This window comes from Arachis ipaensis, chromosome B8 (genome assembly GCF_059453495.1).
Source record: "Arachis ipaensis isolate K30076 ecotype BB chromosome B8, ASM5945349v1, whole genome shotgun sequence".
Taxonomy (NCBI): domain Eukaryota; kingdom Viridiplantae; phylum Streptophyta; class Magnoliopsida; order Fabales; family Fabaceae; genus Arachis; species Arachis ipaensis.
In genome coordinates this window covers 79,207,368-79,232,715 of record NC_142443.1, presented here as the reverse complement: position 1 = coordinate 79,232,715, position 25,348 = coordinate 79,207,368, and the positions used below count along the sequence as shown (strand labels likewise).

At 36.6% G+C, this 25,348-nt stretch overlaps 1 protein-coding gene and 1 non-coding gene across 2 annotated transcripts; one reads left to right on the top strand and one right to left on the bottom strand.

Annotated features, from left to right (window-relative positions):
- Nucleotides 1–303: 303 nt before the first annotated feature.
- On the bottom strand, nt 304–2,479 carry LOC110265925 (zinc finger BED domain-containing protein RICESLEEPER 2-like). Its single transcript, XM_021109504.2, has 2 exons — nt 511–2,479; nt 304–371 (listed from the first exon to the last, which is right to left on the bottom strand). Exons 1-2 carry the CDS (start codon nt 2,477–2,479, stop codon nt 304–306), a joined length of 2,037 nt encoding a protein of 678 aa, XP_020965163.2.
- A 3,699-nt stretch (nt 2,480–6,178) lies between these two features.
- On the top strand, nt 6,179–6,286 carry LOC148548562 (small nucleolar RNA R71). The gene has a single exon (XR_015898059.1). It is a non-coding gene; the product is annotated as a small nucleolar RNA R71 (small nucleolar RNA).
- The last annotated feature ends 19,062 nt before the right edge of the window (nt 6,287–25,348 follow it).

Here is a 25,348-nt window from a genome sequence, read left to right as displayed (position 1 = left end):
AAGTAAAATTAATACTAAAGTCATTTTAAAGTGTATATGTTCATTACAACTAGAATTTAGTTCTTTATAAATCTAATGACAATAGCTAATCTATATAACATTTAATCATTCTCAAGACATCAAAAGAATACTACCAAAATATCTCTCTAACAAAATATCAAAAGATGCCAAGTTGCCAACAAAATCATCAAACAACCACAACCTTTGAGGAAAATATATCTGCAAATAACAAAATATACCTTTGTCATTTTAAAACAAATCTTTGAATGAAAGTATTAAACCAAATGAGAATATTAAGCATACCTAATCATCATCAAGATTATCAATTGATGCCGCCATAGAACAAGCACCATCATTAGAGGAAAATATATCTGCCAAGGGAATCAAATTAATTATCAAGTCTATATTCAACAATTTTTAATTGGTAACTAATACCTAAATTCTAAAATAGAAAGATAACAAAAACAAAAATAAAATAAAATAACAAGAAATATGAAATAAATTTTATACCTTGATCAACTTGTTGAAGAACTTCACCATCATCATCTAAAGCAGAGAAAAGATCTTCCTTAAGCCAATCTCCTATGCAGACTAAGGCTTCTACCATTCTAGGTGTTAAGGAACTGCGGTATGGATCGAGGACTCTTCCTCCAGTACTAAATGCAGACTCCGAAGCTACCGTAGAAACAGGTATAGCCAATACCTCACGAGCCATATTTCCAAGAATTGGAAATCGGGTTGAGTTGACCTTCCACCAGTTTAGTATATCGAACTTATGGGAGTATGGCTCGCATTCTTCTTGTAAATATCTATCAAGTTCAGATCTTGTATTTGTTCTGCGACCGGTTGCTTGCAGAAAAAAGCCCATGCCATGAAGATCGGTATTAATGTTGTTAGCTTGAACTTCTTGCGTATCAGCTTCACTTGCTTCCCCAGAACTTTGGTATTGCTGATAAAGTAACTTTATGCACTTAGACAACTTTGACTTCAATTCGCCTCCTTTTTCTTCTCCAAAGAAGTAATCCAAGAAATAATTGACATACTCAATCTTTTGCATTGGATTAAGTACGATAGCAATCAATAACAACATATTCACCGAATCAGGATTGCCCCAATACTTCTCATACTTAACCCTCATCCTTTCTGCCATTGACATAGTACTAAAATCAACAGAATCACAAGAATGACGAATAAATCGTCCAATTGCAAATACTTCCTTCATATACATATCACTGGTAACATATAAGGTACCAGAAACACGTATAGTGGCATCACTGAACACTCGCAAAAATGGTACAATGGACTCAGCATACTCCCAGTCTGAATCAGAAGGAACACCTCTCCCTTTTCCTCCATTCATCTCTCCTATATAGGTATTATCTTTCAAAGCAAACAACTCAAATGCTTTGCGATGCTTCAAAGCTACCTCTAACATTTGATAGGTAGAATTCCACCTAGTCTCAACATCCATGCAAGGCAAGCCTTTATATTGGATTTTTTCTAGTTCAACACACTTTTGAAACCTACTAGCTCTAGATGGAGAAGATCTAACATACTTTACTGCACTACGAATCCTCAAGACTGATTCATCAATCTCTTTCAACCCCTCTTTTACAATTAAGTTTATAATATGTGCACAACACCTCATATGAATAAATTCACCATTCAAAATAATGCTATTCCAAGAATTCAATCGCTGCTTCAGATATTTAATTGCAACATCGTTAGAGGAGGCATTATCAACTGTCACACTAAAGACCCGATTCAAATTCCAATTATTTAAACAAGATTCAATTGTTGCTCCTATAACCTCTCCTGAATGACTTGTCACTTGACAAAAATTAAGTATCTTTTTATGTAATTTCCAATCCAAATCAACAAAGTGTGCTGTCAAACTCATATAAGTAAAATTTTGAATTGAAGTCCAAGTGTCAGTGGTTAGACATACTCTACCACAATTTGCCGAAAGAAAATCTTGCAACTTCATCTTCTCTTCAGCATAAAGAGCTCCAATGTCACGTGCTAATGTAGTCCGTGAAGGAACTTTGAATCTTGCTTGTAGGGCATGCACAAATTTTCGGAATTTCGGACTTTCAACGAAGCGAAATGGTAGCTCTTCCCCAATAAACATTTCCACAAGTGCCCTTCGAGCCTCCTCTTGGTCAAATTTGGAAGCACTGGGTGAATTTAAAACACCACGCTCATCTATAGTCGGTGTGGTCGTTGTTTTTCTTCTTTTGTTTGAATCATTATTAGGATTTTGCTTGCATCTTCTCAAATGACCACCCATTGAGCTGGTTCCATTCCCATATTGTATTAAACTACCACAATATTTGCATTTAGCCTTCTTCTCGGTAGCATTTTCCACATCAAAATGATCCCAGACAGCTGACCGATTCTTACGAACACCTGACGGTGGAGAAGATGGTTGAGTGTTAGCAGACATCCCTGCTGCTTCAATATTACTGTTTTCAGTCATCTTACTCTGCATATAAAGCAAGGTGTACATAACTCAAAATTTGGTGCCAATATTACTCCATGCTAAAATTAACACAAACTAATCCAAATTCAAGCTTGCATCAGAACACAAAAGTAAAGACAATAAATAAATTGTTTTGTACAAAATCTAAGAAAAAAAACCAAACAACAGCCACATTTTTCTATCACATCACAATACAAAATAAAGTTTTACAATTCAGGAATATGTTACTTCTGCACTCTACCAATTCTATATTTTAAGAGCCTCCAGTACGATGATCATGCCACAAAGAAAAAGATGCAAAACCTAATAATGAGCTGCTGTAATGTCACATATCACAATATAAGTAGCCTAACTTGACTGATTAATTGTCATTATCTGATAAGAGAGTGAAGGGTGGAAGTGTGGGGTGAAAGTGAACTCCATGTGGGATAATTAAAGAAATGGAAATCAAGAAGTATCTTCAACTACTGCCTGTTCTTTCTGAAGCAAATGGCCAAAAGTTTCATCAATTGCCTTGTGGTCCAATAGCTTTTCTGAAAATGATCACCACATGCTGTTTACTAACTATTGAAATCAGAAAAATAAATTAATAGAAGAGGGTAGAAGCAGAATTTTCAATTGAATTATTTTGTAATGAAGACATCACTCAAAATTCCAACATACTGGCAACTAAATTTAACTTGAAACATTTTGCTGTTGCTTTGTGAGTTTCAGTTCTCCAAGATTTTGCCTAATTTGACCATTTTTGTCAATTGAGTGTTGCAAAATTCTACAAAGAAAGAGGATTGGATTTGCCATATATTTCTTTACCCACATTCCCTGTATTCATATTCTTGGTGGGCATCAATGATTTAATATATGATAAATAATAAAGGCATTCCATCAAGCTTCCTTTCTTTCTAAGTAAAGATCAATAATTACTAAAATAATGATCACAATATCACTAAAAACCAATGAGTACCAATAGTTAACTACTTATCCATACAGGGAATATTAGGAATATTTCTTAGGAATCTATTGAGTCACGGGTTTATAATCTTTATATAGCCTTGCACAATTCTGTGTTTATCTGTTGGAAAAGATTATTAAGGTCAATTAAATAAGTGCATGTGAAGGCAAGTGAAATCAGTCACATATCACAATATATCTTCACTAAGCCATATTGTATTAATGCCAAAAATAAAATTACATTCAAAGCGTATAATATAAGTAGCCTAACTTATAAATACACCAATAACTAATTTCGACTTGAATGTAGAAAGATTTAGACCAAAATTTATTGCAAGAATAAAAGAATTCTGATCATAAATAATAAATAATCTATTACTAATTCCTTTTTTCATTACTAATTCTTCACTTGCAATTTTTCCTCCATCCCTTGATCATTTATATCAAGAACTAACTCTGCTATTTCTTTAACAAGATCAACAATGACACCATCAATCTTCATTAGATGTTGCATGTAAACTGCCTTAAGAACATTGCTTAATTTTCCATATATAAAGAGACAAATCCAGCAACACAAACTCAACCAATACAGCTTCATAATTTCAGTTTATATATCATATGATTGGGCTTCTATCAACTATAAACTATAAACTATCAACTATAAACTATTCCCTAATAAAATCATACTTGCATCCCTTCCCCAGTAAACAAACAATGAACTTTGATGTGTTGTATCCTCAGCAATAAACCATTAGCAAAGTGAAATATCCTATGCTTTAACAGTATGCTAGAAATAGAAACCTGGTGCAATGTCTCAACAACAAAGTAGCATGATGAATGAACAGGAACAAAATTCAAAGCTAATTAAAAAATTTAAACACAAGGCAAGGCAAATACCTGGTGCTTGGTGAGCCTCTGCAAATGGCTCTGGTCTTCTTACTTCTTAGGGTGGAGATCAAGAGCTTGACATGTACTTCTTCTTCTTATAAACTTCCCTCAAGATAGCCTTCTACTTCTGAGAAATCACCGTCAACACTTGACCAAAGGACAACCACACAACCTTGCTGCAAAAAAAAAATCCCAAAATAAAAATGGCATTAACACAAACACTTGATATGCATAACAGCATAAGCAATCAAACCTTGTTCAGTTTTTCAAATTGATGGAATGGAACAGAACAGAAAAGAACATGGAAGCACCTTTGGCAATTTCAACTCTATAATCACAAGGCGAACGGAGGGTACCCAGAGAACGGAGAAGAACAGAGCTGGGTCACGGCGAGAAAAGGCGGACGGCGCCTTGAGGGTACCCAGAGAACGGAGAAGAACAGAGCTGGGTCACGGTGAGAAAAGGCGGACGGCGGAACCGCGGATGGCAGAACCGCGGATGGCGGAACAGAGCAGTGGCGCGACGCGCTTGTGGTGGTGGTGGCAGCTACGAAACTGCAGTGCCAGTTGCCTGCTCCGGTGCGGCGGTGTCGGCTGGCGGTTGCGGGCGAAGAAGAAAAGGATTCGTGACGGTGCTCTACTGCTCTGGATCTGGATTTTTTGAGAATCAAAAGTTAAGAATAAGGGTTTTGTGAGATTTGGATTTTAATCTGGATCTGGATCTGGATCCGGATTAAAACCGTTTAAATGGATTGGACTTAAAACCAAATTATAAAATAAATTTGGTTTGGTTTGGATTTTTTTTGGTTTAAAACTGGTTTTTTTTTAAAGGTTTGGTTTGGATTTGGTTTAAAATCCAAATTTTGGATTTTTTTGCCCACCCCTAATAGAGGGATATCCTTGAGCTTTAAACACAAGGGAGTCTTCATTCACTTGAATGATCAATTCTCCTCTGTCAACATCAATTACAGCTTTTGCTGTGGCTAGGAAGGGTCTGCCAAGGATGATGGATTCATCCACACACTTTCCAGTCTCTAGGATTATGAAATCAACAGGGATGTAGTGGTCTTCAACCTTTACCAAGACATCCTCTACAAGTCTATAAGCCTGTTTCTTTGAATTGTCTGTCATCTCCAGTGAGATTCTTGTAGCTTGTACCTCAATGATCCCTAGCTTCTCCATTATAGAAAGAGGCATGAGGTTTATACTTGACCCTAGGTCACATAGAGCCTTCTCAAAGGTCATGGTGCCTATGGTACAAGGTATTGAGAACTTCCCAGGATCTTGTCTCTTCAGAGGTAATTTCTGCCTCCGTCTGTTGCTGAGAAGATGATGGAAAAGGCTTGCTATTGCTAAACCTGTTTCTTCCACCATTATTGTTGTTGAAACCTTGTTGAGGTCTCTGTTGATCCTTCCATGAGAGATTTGGATGATTTCTCCATGAAGTGTTATAGGTGTTTCCATAGGGTTTTCCCATGTAATTCACCTCTTCCATTGCAGGGTTCTTAGGGTCATAAGCTTCTTCTTCAGAGAAAGCTTCCTTAGTACTGACTGATGTAGCTTGTATTCCAGACAGACTCTGAGAAATCATATTAACTTGTTGGGTCAATATTTTAGTCTGAGCCAATATGGCATTTAGAGTATCAATCTCAAGAACTCCTTTCTTCTGATTTGTCCCATTATTCACAAGATTTCTTTCAGAAGTGTACATGAATTGGTTATTTGCAACCATTTCAATGAGTTCCTGAGCTTCTGTAGGCGTCTTTTTCAGATGAAGAGATCCTCCAGTAGAGCTATCCAATGACATCTTGGATAGTTCAGACAGACCATCATAGAATATACCTATGATGCTCCATTCTGAAAGCATGTCAGAAGGGCACCTTCTGATCAATTGCTTGTATCTTTCCCAAGCTTCATAGAGAGATTCACCTTCCTTCTGTTTGAAGGTTTGGACTTCCACTCTAAGCTTACTCAATTTTTGAGGTGGAAAGAACTTTGCCAAGAAGGCATTGACTAGCTTTTCCCAAGAGTTCAGGCTTTCCTTAGATTGTGAATCCAACCATGTTCTAGCTCTGTCTCTTACAGAAAAAGGAAAGAGCATAAGTCTGTAGACCTCAGGGTCAACCCCGTTGGTCTTGACAGTGTCACAGATTTGCAAGAATTCAGCTAAGAACTGATGAGGATCTTCCAATGGAAGTCCACGAAACTTGCAATTCTGTTGCATTGAGAAACTAATTGAGGCTTAAGCTCAAAGTTGTTTGCTCCAATGGCAGGGATTGAGATGCTTCTCCCATAGAAGTCGGGAGTAGGTGCAGTAAAGTCACCAAGCACCTTCCTTGCATTGTTGGCATTGTTGTTATTTTTGGCTGCCATGGCTTCTTCTTGTTTGAAAAGCTCTGTTAGGTCCTCTATAGAGAGTTGTACTTTAGCTTCTCTTAGCTTTCGCTTCAAGGTCCTTTCAGGTTCAGGATCAGCCTCAACAAGAATGCTTTTGTCCTTGCTCCTGCTCATATGAAAGAGAAGAGAACAAGAAAGTATGGAATCCTCTATGTTACAGTATAGAGATTCCTTGAAGTGTCAGAGGAAAAGAAGAATAGAAGGAGAAGGTAGAAAGAGAAGAATTCGAACTTATCAAGAGGGATAGAGTTCGAATTGTTGATAGTGGAGGAGTGTTAGTCCTTAAATAGAAGGATGTGAGAAGAGGGGAAGAATTTTCGAAATTAAAGTAAAAGATTTTGAAATAATTAAAAGAAATTTTGAAAATTTGATTGATGATTTTCGAAAACTAAAATTGGGAAAGAAATTAAGTGATTTTGAAAAAGATTTTGAAATTAGAAATTAAAAAGATATGATTGAAAATTAATTTTGAAAAAGATGTGATTGAAAAGATATGATTGAGAATATATGATTGAAAATCATATTAAAAAGAGAAAGTTTTAAAATTAAAGTTGATTACTTGACTAATAAGAAATTAGAAGATATGATTCTAGAATTTAAAACTTGATCCTTTCTTAATAGGCAAGTAATAACTTGAAAATTTTGAATTAAATCACTAATTGTAGCAAGGATTTTTGAAAATAGTAATAAATAAAAATATTGAAAAGAAATCAATTTTGAAAAGATATGATTGAAAAGATATGATTTGAAAAAGATTTGATTTTGAAAAATTATGAAAATTTGGAAAAAAAATGAATTAAAAACAAAATCTTTCCTCTAGTGTCATCCTGGCGTTAAACGCCAGAATGGTATCCATTATGGCGTTTAACACCCAAAATGCTACCTTTTTGGGCGTTAAATGCCCAGCCAGGTACCCTAGCTGGCGTTTAAACGCCAGTTTTCCTTCTTTACTGTGCGTTTTGAACGCCCAGCTTTTTCTGTTTAATTCCTCTGCTGAATGTTCTGAATCTTCAATTCTCTGTATTATTGACTTGAAAAGACACAATTTTGAAAATATTTTTGAATTTTTAAAAATGAGAAACAAAAAAATGCAACTAGGATCAAATAAACAATGCATGCAAGACACCAAACTTAAAAATTGATGCTAGACTCAAACAAGAAAGATAAAATATTTTTGATTTTTATGGTTTTATAAATTTTTTTGTGATTTTTCGAAAATCATATGGAAAAGAGAATAAAGAGATTCAAAACTTTTAATAAGAATTCCAGGAATCATGCAATGTTAGTCTAAAGCTTTACTATGAAAAGATTAGACATAGTTAGCCAAGCTTCAGCAGCACATTACATTCAGCAGCTAAATTGATGAGAATCAATCAGCTTTTGCGATGATAAAAACATCACCTTGAAACTCTAGAATTCATTCTTAAAAATTTTGAAAAATAAAAAGAAAAGTGCCTAATCTAAGCAACAAGATGAACCGTCAGTTGTCCAAACTCGAACAATCCCAGGCAACGGTGCCAAAAACTTGGTGCACGAAATTGTGATCATCAACAATGGCACCAAAGACTTGGAGCTCTCAAACGTGAATCACACTTTGTCACAATTCCACACAACTAACCAGCAAGTGCATTGGGTCGTCCAAGTAATACCTTACGTGAGTAAGGGTCGATCCCACGGAAACTGTCGGCTTGAAGCAAGCTATGGTCATCTCGTAAATCTCAATTAGGTAGATTCAAATGGTTATGGAGAATTTATAATTAAAAGATAAATAAAACATAAAATAGGATAGAGATACTTATGTAATTCATTGGTAGGAATTTCAGATAAGCGTATGAAGATGCTTTGTTCCTCCTGAACCTCTGCTTTTCTATTGCCTTCTTCCAATCATTCATACTCCCTTCCATGGCAAGCTTTATGTTGGGCATCACCGTTTTTAATGGCTACTTCCCGTCCTCTCAGTGAAAATGTTCCAAATGTACTGTCACCGCACGGCTAATCATCTGTCAGTTCTCGATCATGTTGGAATAGGATCCATTGATCCTTTTGCGTCTGTCACACGCCCAACACTCGCGAGTTTGAAGCTCGTCACAGTCATCCCTTCCCAGATCCTACTCGGAATACCACAGACAAGGTTTAGATGTTTCGGATCTCAGGAATGGCCGCCAATAATTCTAGCCTATACCACGAAGGTTCTAATCTTAGATTAGAAACCCAAGAGATACACATTCAAGCTTGTTTGCATGTAGAACGGAAGTGGTTGTCAGGCACGCGTTCATAGGTGAGAATGGTAATGAGCGTCACATAATCATCACATTCATCATGTTCTTGAGTGCGAATGAATATCTTGGAGAAGAAATAGACTTGAATTGAATAGAAAAATAATAGTACTTTGTATTAATTCATGAGGAACAGCAGAGCTCCACACCTTAATCTATGGTGTGTAGAAACTCTACCGTTGAAAATACATAAGAACAAGGTCTAGGCATGGTCGTGAGGCCAGCCTCCCAAAGATGAAAATTATCCCAAAGGTATTTGAAAAAGTCTGAAAATACAATAGCAAAAGGTCCTATTTATAGAAAACTAGTAGCCTAGGGTTATAGAAATAGGTAATTAATACAGAAATCTTCTTCCGGGTCCACTTGGTGTGTGCTTGGGCTGAGCATTGAAGCTTCCATGTGTAGAGACTTTTCTTGGAGTTAAACGCCAGATTTTGTGCCAGTTTGGGCGTTTAACTCCAGCTTTTATGCCAGTTCTGGCATTTTGACGCCAGAATTTTTATGCTGATTTGGAACGCCGGTTTGGGCCATCAAATCCTGAGCAAAGCATGGACTATTATATATTTCTGGAAAGTCCAGGATGTCTACCTTCCAACGCAATTGAGAGCGTGCCAATTGAGCTTCTGTAGCTACAGAAAATCCACTTTGAGTGCAGGGAGGTCAGAATCCAACAGCATTTACAGTCCTTTTTCAGCCTCTGAATCAGATTTTTGCTCAGGTCCCTCAATTTCAGCCAGAAAATACCTAAAATCACAGAAAAATACACAAACTCATAGTAAATTTTAGAAGAGTGAATTTTATTTAAAAACTAATAAAAATATAATAAAAACTAATTAAAACATACTAAAAACAATGCCAAAAAGCGTATAAATTATCCGCTCATCAGTCGCCTCCACCGGGATTTCAATTTCCCAGGGAACAATCTGAGCCTAGAGTTAAACAGTAGGACCTTCTGTCTTGGCTCAAAGACTCTAGATGACAGTCTTTTGTCATGCCATCTTTTTGCTTTCTCTTTATAAATTTTAGCATTTTCGAATGCATTGAGTCTGAACTCTTCCAGCTCATTCAACTGGAGTAATCTTTTCTCTCTGGTTACCTTAGCATCAAGGTTTAGGAACCTGGTTGCCCAGTAGGCCTTGTGTTTCAGTTCCACTGGCAGATGACAGGCTTTTTCATACACAAGCTGGTATGGAGAGGTCCCTATAGGAGTCTTGAATGCAGTTTTGTATGCCCACAGAGCATCATCCAGACTTCTTGCCCAATCCTTTCTACGGGTACTTACTATCCATTCCAGGATCCATTTTAGTTCTCTATTTAAGACTTCAGCTTGCCCATTTGTTTGTGGATGATATAGAGTTGCCATTTTATGGTTAATTCCATATCGGACCAGAGCAGAGTCAAGCTGTTTATTGCAAAAATGAGTGCCTCTATCACTGATCAGTATCCTAGGGACACCAAACCTACTGAAGATATTCTTCTGGAGGAATTTCATCACTGTCTTAGTATCATTAGTGGGTGTTGCAATTGCCTCTACCCATTTAGATACATAGTCTACTGCCACCAGAATATAAGTGTTTGAATATGATGGTGTGAAAGGCCCCATGAAGTCAATACCCCATACATCAAACAACTCAATCTCTAAGATCCCTTGCTGAGGCATGGCATAACCGTGAGGCAGATTACCAGCTCTTTGGCAACTATCACAGTTACGCACAAACTCTCGGGAGTCTCTATAGAGAGTGGGCCAGTAGAAGCCACATTGGAGAACCGTTGTGGCTGTTCGCTCACCTCCAAAATGTCCTACATATTGTGATCCATGGCAATGCCATAGGATCTTCTGTGCCTCTTCTCGCACACATCTACGGTTCATTCTGTCTGCACACCTCTTAAAGAGATATGGTTCATCCCACAAGTAGTACTTTACATCAGTAACTAATTTTTTCGTTTGCTGCTTGCTGTACTCCTTGGGTACGAATCTCACAGCTTTATAGTTTACAATGTCTGCAAACCATGGTACTTCCTGAATAGCAAAGAGTTGCTCATCCAGAAAGGTTTCAGAGATCTTAGTAGAAGGGAGGGACGCTCCTACCACTAGTTTTATCCGGGACAGGTGATCAGCTACTTGGTTCTCTGTCCCTTTTCTGTCTCTTATTTCTATATCAAACTCTTGCAAAAGCAACACCCATCTTATGAGTCTGGGTTTTGAATCCTGCTTTGTGAGGAGATATTTTAGAGCAGCATGGTCAGTGTACACAATCACTTTTGATCCCACTAAGTAAGATCTGAACTTGTCAATGGCATAAACCACTGCAAGCAGCTCCTTTTCCGTGGTTGTGTAATTCTTCTGTGCGTCATTCAAAACATGGCTAGCATGGTAAATGACGTGCAGAAGCTTGTTATGCCTCTATCCCAATACCGCTGATGACATGTCACCATGTCATGTTTTTCTATGCTTTTCCATATAAGAAACTGATGATTTGTGCTTAAATATCGCATTCTTTTGTGCTTAAAAGGTATATTTCCTTGATCTTTTAATTTTATAAATCTTGTAGGAAATAAGGAGAAAAATAAGTAAAGAAGCACAAAATAAGAAAAAAAAAAAGAGCTTTGGGGCACAATTTGAGGTTGGAGCACATTTTGGAGCCTTATGCCACGCTTTTAAAAGCGTGGCCCATGACCAAACCAAGGGAAGAAAAGCGTGTCTCACAACAAGGAGCAATGGCATAAAGCTCTTGCCAAGAGCCTAAAGCTCTTGCCAAGAGCTTTGTTTCAAAAGGCAAGGCAAAACTCAAAGCAAAGCTCTTGCCCAAAGCTCTTGCCAAGAGCTTTTTCGGGCTTGCCTCAAGGAAAATGAGCTTGGAGGCAAAAATTTTTGCTAGGTTAAACTTGGGCGCTCACAGCATGACCATGCCTCCTTCAAAGGGCCATAACTTGAGCTACAAATGTCCGATTGATGTGCTTCTAGTTGCGTTGAAAAGCTGACATTTAGAGCTTTCCAACGATATATGGCAATTCATATTTGGCACGAAATTGAGGCATGATGAAAAGGCATCTTTAAGGACCAAAAACAAACAAAAATGAATCAAAGTGGCTTCACCAGGATTCGAAGAGGGAGACCAAGGGAAGCAAGGAAGTAGCGCTCTCCTTGAGAGCTCTAAGCTCTCCTTGAGAGCTTTATCGTGGGTCTCCTCATGAAAATGTAAGAAAAAGGGCTCACAAAATACTTCCATCATGGTTCGAACTTGGAGTTTCTCTCTAAAACAAAGGGGTGCTTCTAATAGAGCTCTTACGGAGAGCTTTGAGCTCTTGGGCTTTGCCCTGGGAGTGTGACCCATGGTCCAAAAATCAAATTAATTCAATCCTGCACCAAAATTTAAAAGCCCATGGACATCACTTCAAGGCACAAGAACAAGTTAGCTTAGGAATTTATTTTTAATTGTAATTTGTTTAGAATTTCATTTTTCATTTTTCATTTTGTGAAAAGCCTATAAAAAGGCATCTGCTTCATTTCTTTAGGGGGCTGGCTCCACAAGAGAGCATTAGGATTTGAGAGCTCTCTCTTAGTTTTCATTTTTGTTTTGAATCTTGCGTTGAGAATTGAAAAAATTCTGTTTTAATCTCACCTTGAGAATTCTCTCTGTTTGCTTGTCTGCATAATTTTAGTGAATTGTGAGTTGAATCAAAGTTCTCTTTATTGCTTTCATCTTCTACTTTTGCAATTATTTTCTACTTCTTCTGCAATTATTCTCTTATTGGATCAAGGAAGTGATTGAGATCTAGACTTATTTTCTAGTCTCATTGAGCTCCTGAGATCTTCAACCTCTCTTTAGATTTAGCAAGTGAGCTCTTAGCTTCCTTTCTGTTTTTATTATTTCATTGAAATTGTTAGTTTCTCTTTGAGAATTCAAAATTGATCTAAGTCTTCTTACTGATTTCCTCTTCTGCTACTTTTACTTTTCTGTAATTTCCTTTCCTGCATTCTGCAATTTTCCATTTCTGTTCACATTGAGCTTGATTTAATTTCCTGCACATTTACATTTTCCTGCAATTTAAATTTCTAGTTGCTTGATCTATTGCTTTCTTTAATTTCCAGCACCCACTCCCCTTTACTTTTCATGCAATTTACTTTTCTTGCAATTTAAGTTTCAGCTATTTTACTTTCTTGTTCTTTAAGTTACTTGCAATTTTACTTTCTGCATCTTTAAGATTCCTGCAGTTTACATTCTATTGGCTACATTTCACCCAATTTCACTTCAATGTTAGCTTGACTAAACTAATCACCCACTAAAGTTGCTTGATCCATCAATCCCTGTGGGATCGACCTCACTCTAAGTGAGTTATTACTACTTGATGCGACCCAGTATACTTGCCGGTTAGATTTGTGTGTTTGGAATTCGTTTTTCCACAAAAACACCATCAACTGCACCAATGGCATGGTCACTGGCATCACACATTAGTTCAAATGGTAATGTCCAGACTGGTGCAGAAATGACTGGTGCTGTGACCAGCTTAGCTTTCCGAGTTTCAAACGCCTGCAGACACTCTGTGTCAAATATAAATGGCGTGTCAGCAGCTAGCAGATTGCTCAGAGGTTTTGCAATTTTTGAAAAATCCTTTATAAACCTCCTATAGAATCCTGCATGCCCCAGAAAGCATCTGATTGCCTTAACATTGGCAGGTGGTGGTAATTTTTCAATTACCTTTACCTTAGCTTGATCCACCTCTATCCCCTTATTTGAAATTTTGTGCCCAAGGACAATTCCTTCAGTCACCATAAAGTGACATTTTTCCCAGTTTAAGACCAGGTTAGTCTCTTGGCACCTTTTCAGAACAAGTGCTAGATGGTCAAGATAGGAGCTGAATGAGTCTCCAAATACTGAGAAGTCATCCATGAAGACTTCCAGAAATTTTTCTACCATATCAGAGAAGATAGAGAGCATGCACTTCTGAAAGGTTGCAGGTGCATTGAACAGACCAAATGGTTTCCTTCTGTAGGCAAATACTATAGAAGGACATGTGAATGCTATTTTCTCTTGGTCCTGAGGATCTACTGCAATTTGGTTGTAACCTGAATAACCATCTAAAAAGCATCTGGTCTATGAATGGTAAAGGAAAATGATCCTTTCTTGTGGCTGTATTGAGTCTTCTATAGTCAATACACATATGCCACCCTGTAACTGTTCTTGTAGGAACCAGTTCATTTTTTTCATTATGAACCACTGTCATGCTTCCCTTCTTGGGGACAACTTGGACAGGGCTCACCCAAGGGCTATCAGAAATAGGATAAATAATTCCAGCCTCTAGTAGCTTAGTGACCTCTTTCTGCACTACCTCTTTCATGGATGGATTCAGCAACCTCTGTGGTTGAACCACTGGCTTAGCATCATCCTCCAATAGGATCTTGTGCATGCATCTGGCTGGGCTAATGCCCTTAAGATCACTTATGGACCACCCAAGAGCTGTCTTGTGTGTCCTTAGCACCTGAATTAATGATTTCTCTTCCTGTGGTTCTAAAGTAGAGCTGATGATCATAGGAAAAGTGTCATCTTCTCCCAAAAATGCATATTTCAGGGATCGTGGTAGTGGTTTGAGCTCGGGTTTAGGAAGCTTCTCCTCTTCCTGATGAGTTTTCAGAGGTTCTTATGTTTTCTCTGGTTCCTCCAGACCAGGCTGAACATCTTTAAAAATATCCTCTAGCTCTGATTCGAGACTCTTAGTCATATTGACCTCTTCCACCAGGGAGTCAATAATATCAGCGCTCATGCAGTCTTTTGATGTGTCTGGATGCTGCATAGCTTTGACAGCATTCAACTTAAACTCATCCTCATTGACTCTCAGGGTTATCTCCCCTTTTTGGACGTCAATGAGGGTTCGTCCAGTTGCTAGGAAAGGTCTTCCTAGAATAAGAGTTGCACTCTTGTGCTCCTCCATTTCCAGCACTACAAAGTCAGTGGGAAAGGCAAATGGCCCAACCTTGACAATCATGTCCTCAATTATGCCTGATGGAATCTTAATGGAGCCATCAGCAAGTTGGAGGCATATCCGGGTTAGTTTAACTTCATCAGTCAAACCAAGCTTTTTGATAGTGGATGCAGGTATTAGGTTGATACTTGCCCCAAGATCAGATAGAGCTGTCTTGGTACAAGCATCCTCTAATGTGCATGGTATCATAAAGCTTCCGGGATCTTTATGCTTCTCTGGTAAGCTTTCTAGGATGACTGCATTACATTCTTCAGTGAGGAAGACTTTTTTAGTTTCTCTCCAATCCTTCTTATGACTTAAGATCTCTTTCATGAACTTAGCATAAGATGGTATTTGCTCAAGTGCCTTTGCAAACGGAATCTTTATTTCAAGAGTCCTGAGATAGTCTGCAAAGTGGGAAAATTGCTTATCCTGTTCCGCTTGGCGGAGTTTCTGAGGATAAGGCATATTGGCTTTATATTCTTCAACCTTAGTTGCTGCAGGTTTATTTCCTACAGAAGGGGTTGGAGAAGCCTGCTTAAGGGGGTTGTTATCAGCACTTGCAGCTGTCTGATCCCTTATTGGCGTTTGAACGCCAGAATTTGGTGCTTTTTGGGCGTTTAACGCCAGATTGCCACCCTTTTCTGGTGTTTGAATGCCAGATTTGGCTACCCATTGGGCGTTTAACGCCAATTTTCCCCCTTTTCTGGCGTTTGAACGTCAGAATTATTCCTCTCTGGGCTCTTACTGTATTCAGAGGGAATTTGGGCAATGGCTTGGTCATCCTCTTTCAGTTGTTCCTTTCTTGGCTTTCTGCTCCCTTGAGTTGAGACATTCAATGTCTTCCCACTCCTTAATTGAACAGCTTGGCATTCTTCTGTTATCTGTTTAGATAACTGCTGTCTTGTCTGATTTAATTGTTTTTCCATATTCTGGTTAGCATCTTTGGTTTCTTGCAGCATCTCTTTAAATTCTGCTAACTATTTTGTTATAGAAAATAGTTGCTGATTGAGTTCAACAATTTGTTCTAGAGGACTAAGTTCAGTGGATATTGCCTGAGCCTCTTCATTCATGGAGGACTCACTACTTAAGTACATGTGCTGATTTCTAGCAACTGTATCAATGAGCTCTTGAGCCTCTTCAATTGTCTTTCTCATGTGTATAGATCCACTAGCTGAGTGGTCTAGAGACATCTGGGCCTTTTCTGTAAGCCCATAGTAAAAGATGTCTAACTGCACCCATTCTGAAAACATTTTAGAAGGGTATTTCCTTAGCATCTCTCTGTACCTCTCCCAGGCATTATAAAGAGATTCATTATCCTCTTGTTTAAAGTCTTGGATGTCCAGCCTTAGTCGTGTCATCCTTTTTGGAGGGAAATATTGATTCAGGAATTTGTCTGATAACTGTTTCTATTTTCTTATGCTTGCTGTGGGTTGATTATTTAACAACTTCTTAGCCTGATCTTTTACAGCAAATGGAAACAGTAATAATCTGTAGACATCCTAATCTACTTCCTTATCACGTATTGTGTCAGTAATTTGTAAGAATTGTACCAGAAACTCAGTAGGTTCTTTCTGTGGAAGACTGGAATACTGGCAATTTTGCTACACCATGATAATGAGATGAGAGTTTAGCTCAAAATTGCTGGCTCTTATGGGGGTATACAGATACTACTCCCATATGCAGCAGTAGCGAGATTAGCATATGACCCCAGAGTCCTTCTGGACTGTTCATTTCCACTTAAGTCCATGATGGTGAAAGGGAGATGATGTGGATTGTAAATAAAGTATATTTTTTTTTTATTTAATTTAATTAAGGATAAACCGAATAAAATTGAAATAAGATAAAATAAAATAATTGGAAAATGGAATATAGGTTTCAAAAACTAAAAGAAAAAAAATTAAAATAAATAAATAAATAAAAATTTGAATACTAAATCGCTAATTAATTAAAAGGATTTGAAAAATTTTGGATATGATTTTTGAAAATTGAAGAGAGAGAAAATGGTTAAGGAGTTTTGAAAAGATATGTCTTAAAATTAAAGATACTTGTAAAAATAAATAAATAAAAGAAAAGATTTGAAAAAGATGTGATTGTAAAATTTGAATATTGAAACTTTCTCAACAAAGAAACACCAAACTTAAAATTTTTCAATCAAAATAATAAAATAGTACAAGTAATTCGAAAATTATGAATAAGAAAAGAAAAAGATTTTGAAAAATTTTATAAAAGATTTTAAAAAAAAATTGAAAAAGATTTAAAAAGATAGATTTTAAAATTAAAATTTTAACTTAACTAACAAGAAACTACCAAATTTTAAAAATTTTGACTAAGTCAACCTAAGGAGTTCGAAATTGATGAGTAAATAAAGGAAAAGATATTTTTATTTAATTTTTTTGAATTTAATGAGGAAAGAGAAAAATAATAAAATGACACCAAACTTAGAATTTTTTTAGATCAAAACAAAGAAAACAAACAAGAAAACTTTGAATGTCAAGATGAACACCAAGAACACTTTGAATATCAAGATGAACACCAAGAACAAATTTTGGAAATTTTTAAGAAAATAAAAACACAAAGGACACCAAACTTAAAAATTTTTATACTCTGGACACTAATAATTCGAAAATGAATAAAATAAACAGCAACAAACACCAAACAAGAAATTTTAAAGATTAAATAAGGAAAATTATCAAGAACAATTTGAAGATCAAGAAAGAACTAAGAACATGTAATTAAAAAAATGAGTAAAATTAAAAACATGCAATTAACACCAAACTTATAACATGAAACTAAACTTAAACAGAAAACTCAATTTTTAGTTTATTGGTTTTATCTATTTATTAAAGGTTTTCGAAAAAAAATCTAGAAAAAGAAAACAAGGATTTTAAAATTTCAACAAAAAAAATAATTGAAGACACAATTTTAGTGACTCTAAACCAAAAAGATAAATTTTTCTAATCTAAGCAACAAAATAAACCGTCAGTTGTCCAAACTCGAACAATCCCCGGCAACGACGCCAAAAACTTGGTGGAGGAAATTGTGATTACACTTTTCACAACTCCGTACAACTAACCAGCAAGTGCACTGGGTCATCCAAGTAATACCTTACGTGAGTAAGGGTCAATCCCATGGAGATTGTCGGCTTGAAGCAAGCAATGGTTATCTTGTAAATCTTAGTCAGGAGATTAATGATAAAGATGATTTTGTTTATGAAAAATAAATAACATGAAATAAATGGTACTTGTGATTCGGTAGTGAGAAATAGGTTGAGGTTCCGGAGATGCTCTGTCATCTGAATCTCTACTTCCATACTGTCTTCTTCTCCAAACACGCATGGTTTCCTTCAATGGCAAGCTGTATGATCCTCTCGGATGAAAACTACCAGGTATGATCTCTGCATGGCTAATCAACTGTCGGATTTCTCGTCTTGGATGAAAAATACCATGTACAGATACCGCACGGCTAATCATCTGTCGGTTCTTACTAGCGTCAGAATAGGACCCTTATCCTTTTGCACACTGTCATTGCGCCCAATATTCGTGAGTTTGAAGCTCATCACAGTCATCCCTTCCAAGATCCTACTCGGAATACCACAGACAAGGTTTAAACTTTCTTGATCCCAGGAATGCTGCCAATTGGTTCTAGCCTCTACCACAAAGGTTCTAATCTCACAGACTCGGTCCGTGGATCAGAGACCCAAGAGATACGCACTCAAGCTGTTGCCCAATGACTACGTTGAGTCAGATAGAATGGGAGTGGTTGTCAGGCACGCGTTCATAGAATTGAGAGTAATGATGAGTGTCACGGATCATCAGATTCTCTATATTGAAGTACGAATGAATATCTTAGAATAGAATCAAGCGTGATTGAATAGAAAACAGTAGTAATTGCATTAATCCATTAAAACACAGCAGAGCTCCTCACCCCCACCTATGGGGTTTAGAGACTCATGCCGTAGAATATACAATATGAAGTGTAAAATGTCATAAGGTGTAAACTGAATCTCTAAAAGTAGTTTTTATACTAGACTAGTAGCTCAGGTTTACAGAAAATGAGTAACTAAGTGCAGATAGTGCAGAAATCCACTTCCGGGACCCACTTGGTGAGTGTTTTGGCTGTGCTTTTAAGCTTTCACGTGCATATGCCTAAAGTTGGAGTTAAACGCCACCCTGGGTGTCAAAATGGGCGTTTAACGCCAAGAAATGTGCCAGTTCTGGCGTTTTATGCCAGAAAGTTTTTGGCTGTCTTTCAATGGCAGTATGGACTATTATATATTGCTGGAAAGCCCAAGATGTCTACTTTCCAACGCAATTGAGAGTGCACCAATTGGGCTTCTGTAGCTCCAAAAAATCCACTTTGAGTGCAGGAGGGTCAGAATCCAACAGCATCTGCAGTTCTTTCTCAGCCTCTGAATCAGATTTTTGCTCAGGTCCCTCATTTTCAGCCAGAAAATACCTGAAATTATAGAAAAACCCACAAACTCATAGTAAAGTCCAGAAATGTGATTTTTGAATAAAAACTAATGAAAATATAATAAAAAGTAACTAAATCATACTAAAAACTATGTAAAAACAATGCCAAAAAGGGTATAAATTATCCGCTCATCACCGCCCCAAAGATAGGCGACGCGCACGCGTGACCTGGAGAAAATTCAATCCATGCGTATGCATGGACGACACGTACGCGTGACTTTGCCACGTGCTGGACATATCAGAAATCCCTGGGGGCAATTTTTGGGCTGCTTCTGACCCAGTTTTCCCCCTAGAAAACACAGATTAGAGGCTATAAAGCGGGAAAATCAATTCATTCAATCATAGAACTTTCATATTGATAAATTTAGGTTTTAGATGTAATTTCTAGAGAGATAGGCTCTCTCCTCTCTCTAGGTTTTAGGATTTAGGATTTCTCTTAGTTTTAGGATTACTTCTTCCCCATTCTAGGTTCAATGTTCCTTTAATTTAGTTTCTCTTCTACTTTTATTTATTCTAGTACTTTGGTTTATCTCTTGTTAATTACTTATTTTCCCAATTTTGTTTATGAACTCTTCATGTTAGATTTGAATTCCTATTTAATGCAATTTGAGGTATTTCAGATTTATGATTGTTTCTTCTATTTATGTTATTAATGCTTTCAATATTTAGATTTTTCTCCCTTTGCTTTGGTTGAGTAATTAGTGACACTTGAGTTATCAAACTCCTTGTTGATTGAAAATTGGAATTTGCTGATTGATTTGGATCCCTCTAAAGCTAGTGTTTCCATAGGAGTTGACTAGGACTTGAGGAATCCCATTGATTGGTCCACTTGACTTTCCTTTATTTAGTAAGGGTTAACTAAGTGGGAGTAATGAACAATTCTCATCACAATTGATAAGGATAACTATGATGGGATTTCCAATTCTCATACCTTGCAATGGTTTTCATTATTATTAATTCACTTTCTTGCCAATTTATTTCCTTGTTTCCTATTTCAAAAACCCAAAAAGATACTTTTCCATAACCAATAATAAATCATACTTCCCTGCAATTCCTTGAAAGACGACTCGAGGTTTAAATACTTCGGTTATAAATTTTATTGGGTTTGCTTTAGTGACAAAAAAGTTTTCGTACGAAAGGATTCTTTGTTGGTTTCGAAACTATACTAGCAACGAGACTTTATTGTGAATTCTTTACAGCAAAAATCAGTTCGTTCAATGCTTCATCTTAAGTGTGGGGAGGTCACCATCGTAGCCATCGGTGGATTTGGTGAACATTTTCGGACACTATCACTTAGTTCATCTTATTTTGCTTTATTTTGCACTATTTTAGGATTATTGTATATATTTGCTATTGTGGATTCTTTATTTTGGTTGTTGTACACTTTTATTGTATAGATTGCATTTTAGCCTTGTGGTTGTGATTTGAAAATTGTTTTGAATTGTTGAAAATCTAGTTAAACCCTTTGCGCATAAATGAATTTGTTTTGATTGAAAAAGAGGGTAAACTATGGAATTTTAAAATTTCTCAATCACAACATTGCATTTGCATTTAGAATAAGCCTAGTCAAAACAAGGAGATCTTTCCAAAAAAAATTATCTATAGGGCACCACCCTAATTGATTGGAAAATTTTTGTTGAACTTGCATGGATTTATACCTTTGTGGATCATGTTTTGAGCTAAGAACACAAGCTTGTGAGTTTTGAGCCTATTGTGTGGTTACATCTCATAACCACTTATTTTCCTTCTTGTGTGAAATTGTTCTTTTTCTATGATTGTGATCCTTGATTTGTTTAATTCTTTATGTCCAATTATTCTTTGTATTCATGCATTTATATGATTGAGGCCATTATTTCATTAGCTCACTTACCCAAATAGCCTACCTTTTACTCTCCATTGTCAACCAATTTTGAGCCTATGCTTAATCCAACTGTTCTTTATTCTAGCACATTACAAGCCTAAAGCGAAAAAACAATAAAGTCCCTTGTTTGGATCTTTATTCTAGCACACTCATGTATTGATCAAATGTATAGACCTTATGCATTGATGTTCTTGTATGTAGCTTGAAAGAAAGAAAGAAAAAATGAAAAAAAAAACAAAAGAAAAAGAAAAAGAAAAGAAAAGAAAAAAATAGAAAAAGAAAGAATAAAAGAAGAAAAACAATAAAAAGGGGACAAAATGCTCCAAAGTAAAGTCCAATAAGAGTCAATGCATAAGTGTTGGAAAAATCAAAAGAAATGCATGAGTATGTGAAAAATGAAGGATGGGTAGCTACGTTAGAACTTAATTGTATAGGTTATTACATAGGTTAGGTGGGAAAGTTTGGGCTAATCAAAGATTCAAATTCTAGTCCACTTGTCCATATATGATCTTATCTTAACCCTAGCCCCATTACGACCCTATGAAAAGACCTCATAAAGAAGGTATACATGCATTGAATAAGTGTTGATTGTTAGATGAAGAACAAATTTTGGAAAGCATGATTAGGGGAGAATTGAGTGAATCAACCCCTAAACACTTGAGTGAATAGAGCGGATATACATCCGGTGAGGGTTCGATCGCTCAATTACATGTATTCATCAATATCATCTATATTCATGCAAGCTTGTAAATCCTTTTTGATAATTCAATTCAATTGTGGGTTGGATTTTGATTTTCATTACTCTAGCCCTTATGCTTATATATGTTCTCTTGGAAATTGAATTGTTTTGACCAAGCATTTGCATTCATATAGTTAGTTGCATTTAGGTAGTTTAGTTGCATTGAATAAATGTCATACCCTTTGCTTCATCCTTGGTTTAACATGAGGACATGCTAAGGTTTAAGTGTGGGGAGGTTGATAAACTCCCTTTTTAGGGTTTATCTTGTGTTGAATCTAGAGCATTTTGATAACCTTTCCTCACATTTATTCAATGAAATAGCATGAATTTTTTATTATCTCCTTATTTGTGCTTAGATGTAAAAACATGTTTTTTAGACCTTTAATTTGATGATTTTTTATCTTCCTTTGATTCTACTAGATGCCTTGATGTGTTTGCCAGTGATTTCAGATTGAAAAGGGCTAGGAAATGATCAAAGGAGTGGAAGGAAAGCATACAAAGTGGAGAAATCATGAAAAGCAAAAGATTTGGAAAAGCCCATGGGCGCGCGCGCGCACTATACGCCTACGCGCGGATTGCAAAATGCTCCAGGGACGCGTACGCGCATTGTGCACATACGCGCCGAAGGGCGCACGCGATTTTTAAAGAAGAACTCGTGCCTGGCAATTTAGGAGGGTTTCTGGCCCTATTTGGAGCTGATTTTTTGGCTGGAAAAGGCTAAATAGACCAAGGAATGAAGGGGGATGAGGGGACTCCATCACACAACACACTTTAGATCTAGTTTTAGTTAGTTTTTAGAGAGAGAAGCTCTCCCTTCTCTCTAGAATTAGGATTAGGATTAGGTTTAGTTCTTAGATCTAGGTTTTAATTCATTATTTCATCTACTTTGTTGTTACATTCATCATTCTTCTATTGTTTGTTATAATTTCTTCTACTTTGTTCCTATGCTTTGTTGTGGATCTACTTTTGTTCATTCTATTTTCTTCTAATGCAATTTGAGGTAATTCATGTAGATCTTGTTTTCTTTTATTGTTGTTATTAATTCCTTGCAATAATTGTTGTTAGATTCTATTCTTGTTGTCAATTTACTATGTTTTCCTTTTTTGCCTTCAAAGTGTTTGATGAAATGCTTGGAAGGATGTTAGAGTAGAATTTTATGCTCTTGGCTTGGGAAGGTAACTTAAGAACTCTTGAGTTGCTAATGTCCAAGTAATTGATGATTGGGAACCATTGACTCTAGTTCTCACTAATTCAATTAGTGGAGAGTTAGGACTTATGGAATTGGATTGATATAGCTCACTTGACTTTCCTTTACTATTAGTTAGAGGATGACTTAGTTGGATTGATCCTTGCCAATTCTCATTTTGTGGTTAGTGATAGGGATAGAGATCCTTGACCACCAACCCTTGCCAAGACAGCTTTATCATTTACATTTCCATTGTCATTTACTTTTCTTGTTCCTTAATCAAAACCCAAAATATACAAATCATAACCAATAACAAGAATACTACCATACAATTCCTTTGAGAGACGACCTGAGGTTCCAATACTTCGGTTTATAAATTTAGGGGTTTGTACTTGTGACAAACAATCGTTTGTATAAAAGGATCACTGTTTGGTTTAGAAACTATACTTGCAACGAAAATTTATTGTGAATTCTAAACCATCAAAAATCCGTTCATCAGTGGACATCCACCTCATTCCCCATCATAATGCAGTGAATCATCACAGTTCTTTTAATAGTGACTTCAGACCGATTGCTAGTGGGGAGTATCGAGTGCCCAATGAAGTCCAGCCAACCCCTAGCAACTTGTTTGAGGTCCACTCTTCTCAGTTGGTTTGGTTTGCCTTTTGTGTCATTGATCCATTGAGCTCCAAGTAGACATATATCCTTTAGGACCTGATCCAGCTTTGGATTGGCTTGTACCCTCCTATTAAAGGATTTTGGATCATCTCTTTGTGGGGGTAATTTAAAGATCTTTCTCACTTTGTCAATATGAAAATAGAGAGCCTTTCCCTGGACCACGGTACGGAATGTATGGAATCCTTGTCCATTGATAAACCACTATTTTATGATTTATATTGTGTTTAATTGAGTGGTTTTTATCAAGCCATTACCTACTTATTCATATGAATTGCATGATTTTATAATTCCTTCCTAGTATTGTTTATGGTTGAAAACTTGCTTCCTAGAAACTTTTAATTAGTATATATAATTCTCCTTTATACCATTCGATGTCGTGATCCGTGTGTTAAGTGTTTCAGGCTTCATAGGGCAGGAATGGCTCAGAGAATAGAGAGGAAGCTTGCAAAAATGGAAGGAACACAAGAAACTAAGGAGATGACCAGCGAACACTGACGCGAGCGTGTGCCTCATGCGAACGCGTGGAATGAAGAAAATCACAGCGACGCGAGCGCGTGCCTGACGTGAACACGTGGATTGAAGTCTGCACGAATGACGCGAACGCGTGGACGACGCGAATGTGTGACAAGGAAATAGCTGAATGATGTGAATGCGTGGACGCGTCGCGTGACCTGCGCGATCTGCAGAAATAATAGAATACGCTGGGGATAATTTCGGGCCGCATTTTAACCCAGTTTTTGGCTCAGAAACATAGATTAAAGCCAGGAAACATGAAGAGACTCAGGGAGGCATCCATACACATTGAGATACATTGATATTAGGATTACTTTTAGTTTTAGATCTGAATCTAGATTCGCTTTACATTGATAGTTTATGTTTTTGCTTTGGATTTTGGATGTTGAAGAATCATCCCCTCTATTGATGTTACTACTTTAGTTTGTTTCCTTATTCCTTTACTCTTTTCAGTTATTCATCGACCCTATTCAGATAAGTATGTTGCATTTTGAATTTATTAATATATAGAGTTACCTTTACTTTTAATTAATTATTAATTCTCTATTTTATTTTAATTAATTTATTATGTCTTCTTATATTTTTATGAGTATTCAATCCATGTCAATGGAGTAGTTTTTCTACTTGACATGGGGGTTGATTAAGAGGAGACACTTGAGTTGGAAAGCTTAAGTGTCGGTTAAATTGAACGTTGTTGGCTAGTTCTGTATTTACTAACGCTAGACCTTCCTAAGGGAGAGGACTAGGATTTGCGAATAAGGGTTAGCTTAATCACTTGAATTTCCTTTATTTAGTAAGGGTTAACTAAGTGAAAACAATAACCTTTTTAATACTACACTTAAGAGATCCCAACAAGGATAGAACTTCCAATTAATCATTCCCCCAGTCAAGGCCTTTTATTTAGAATATCAATAATTATTCTTAGTTTATTTTTATTGTTCTAAT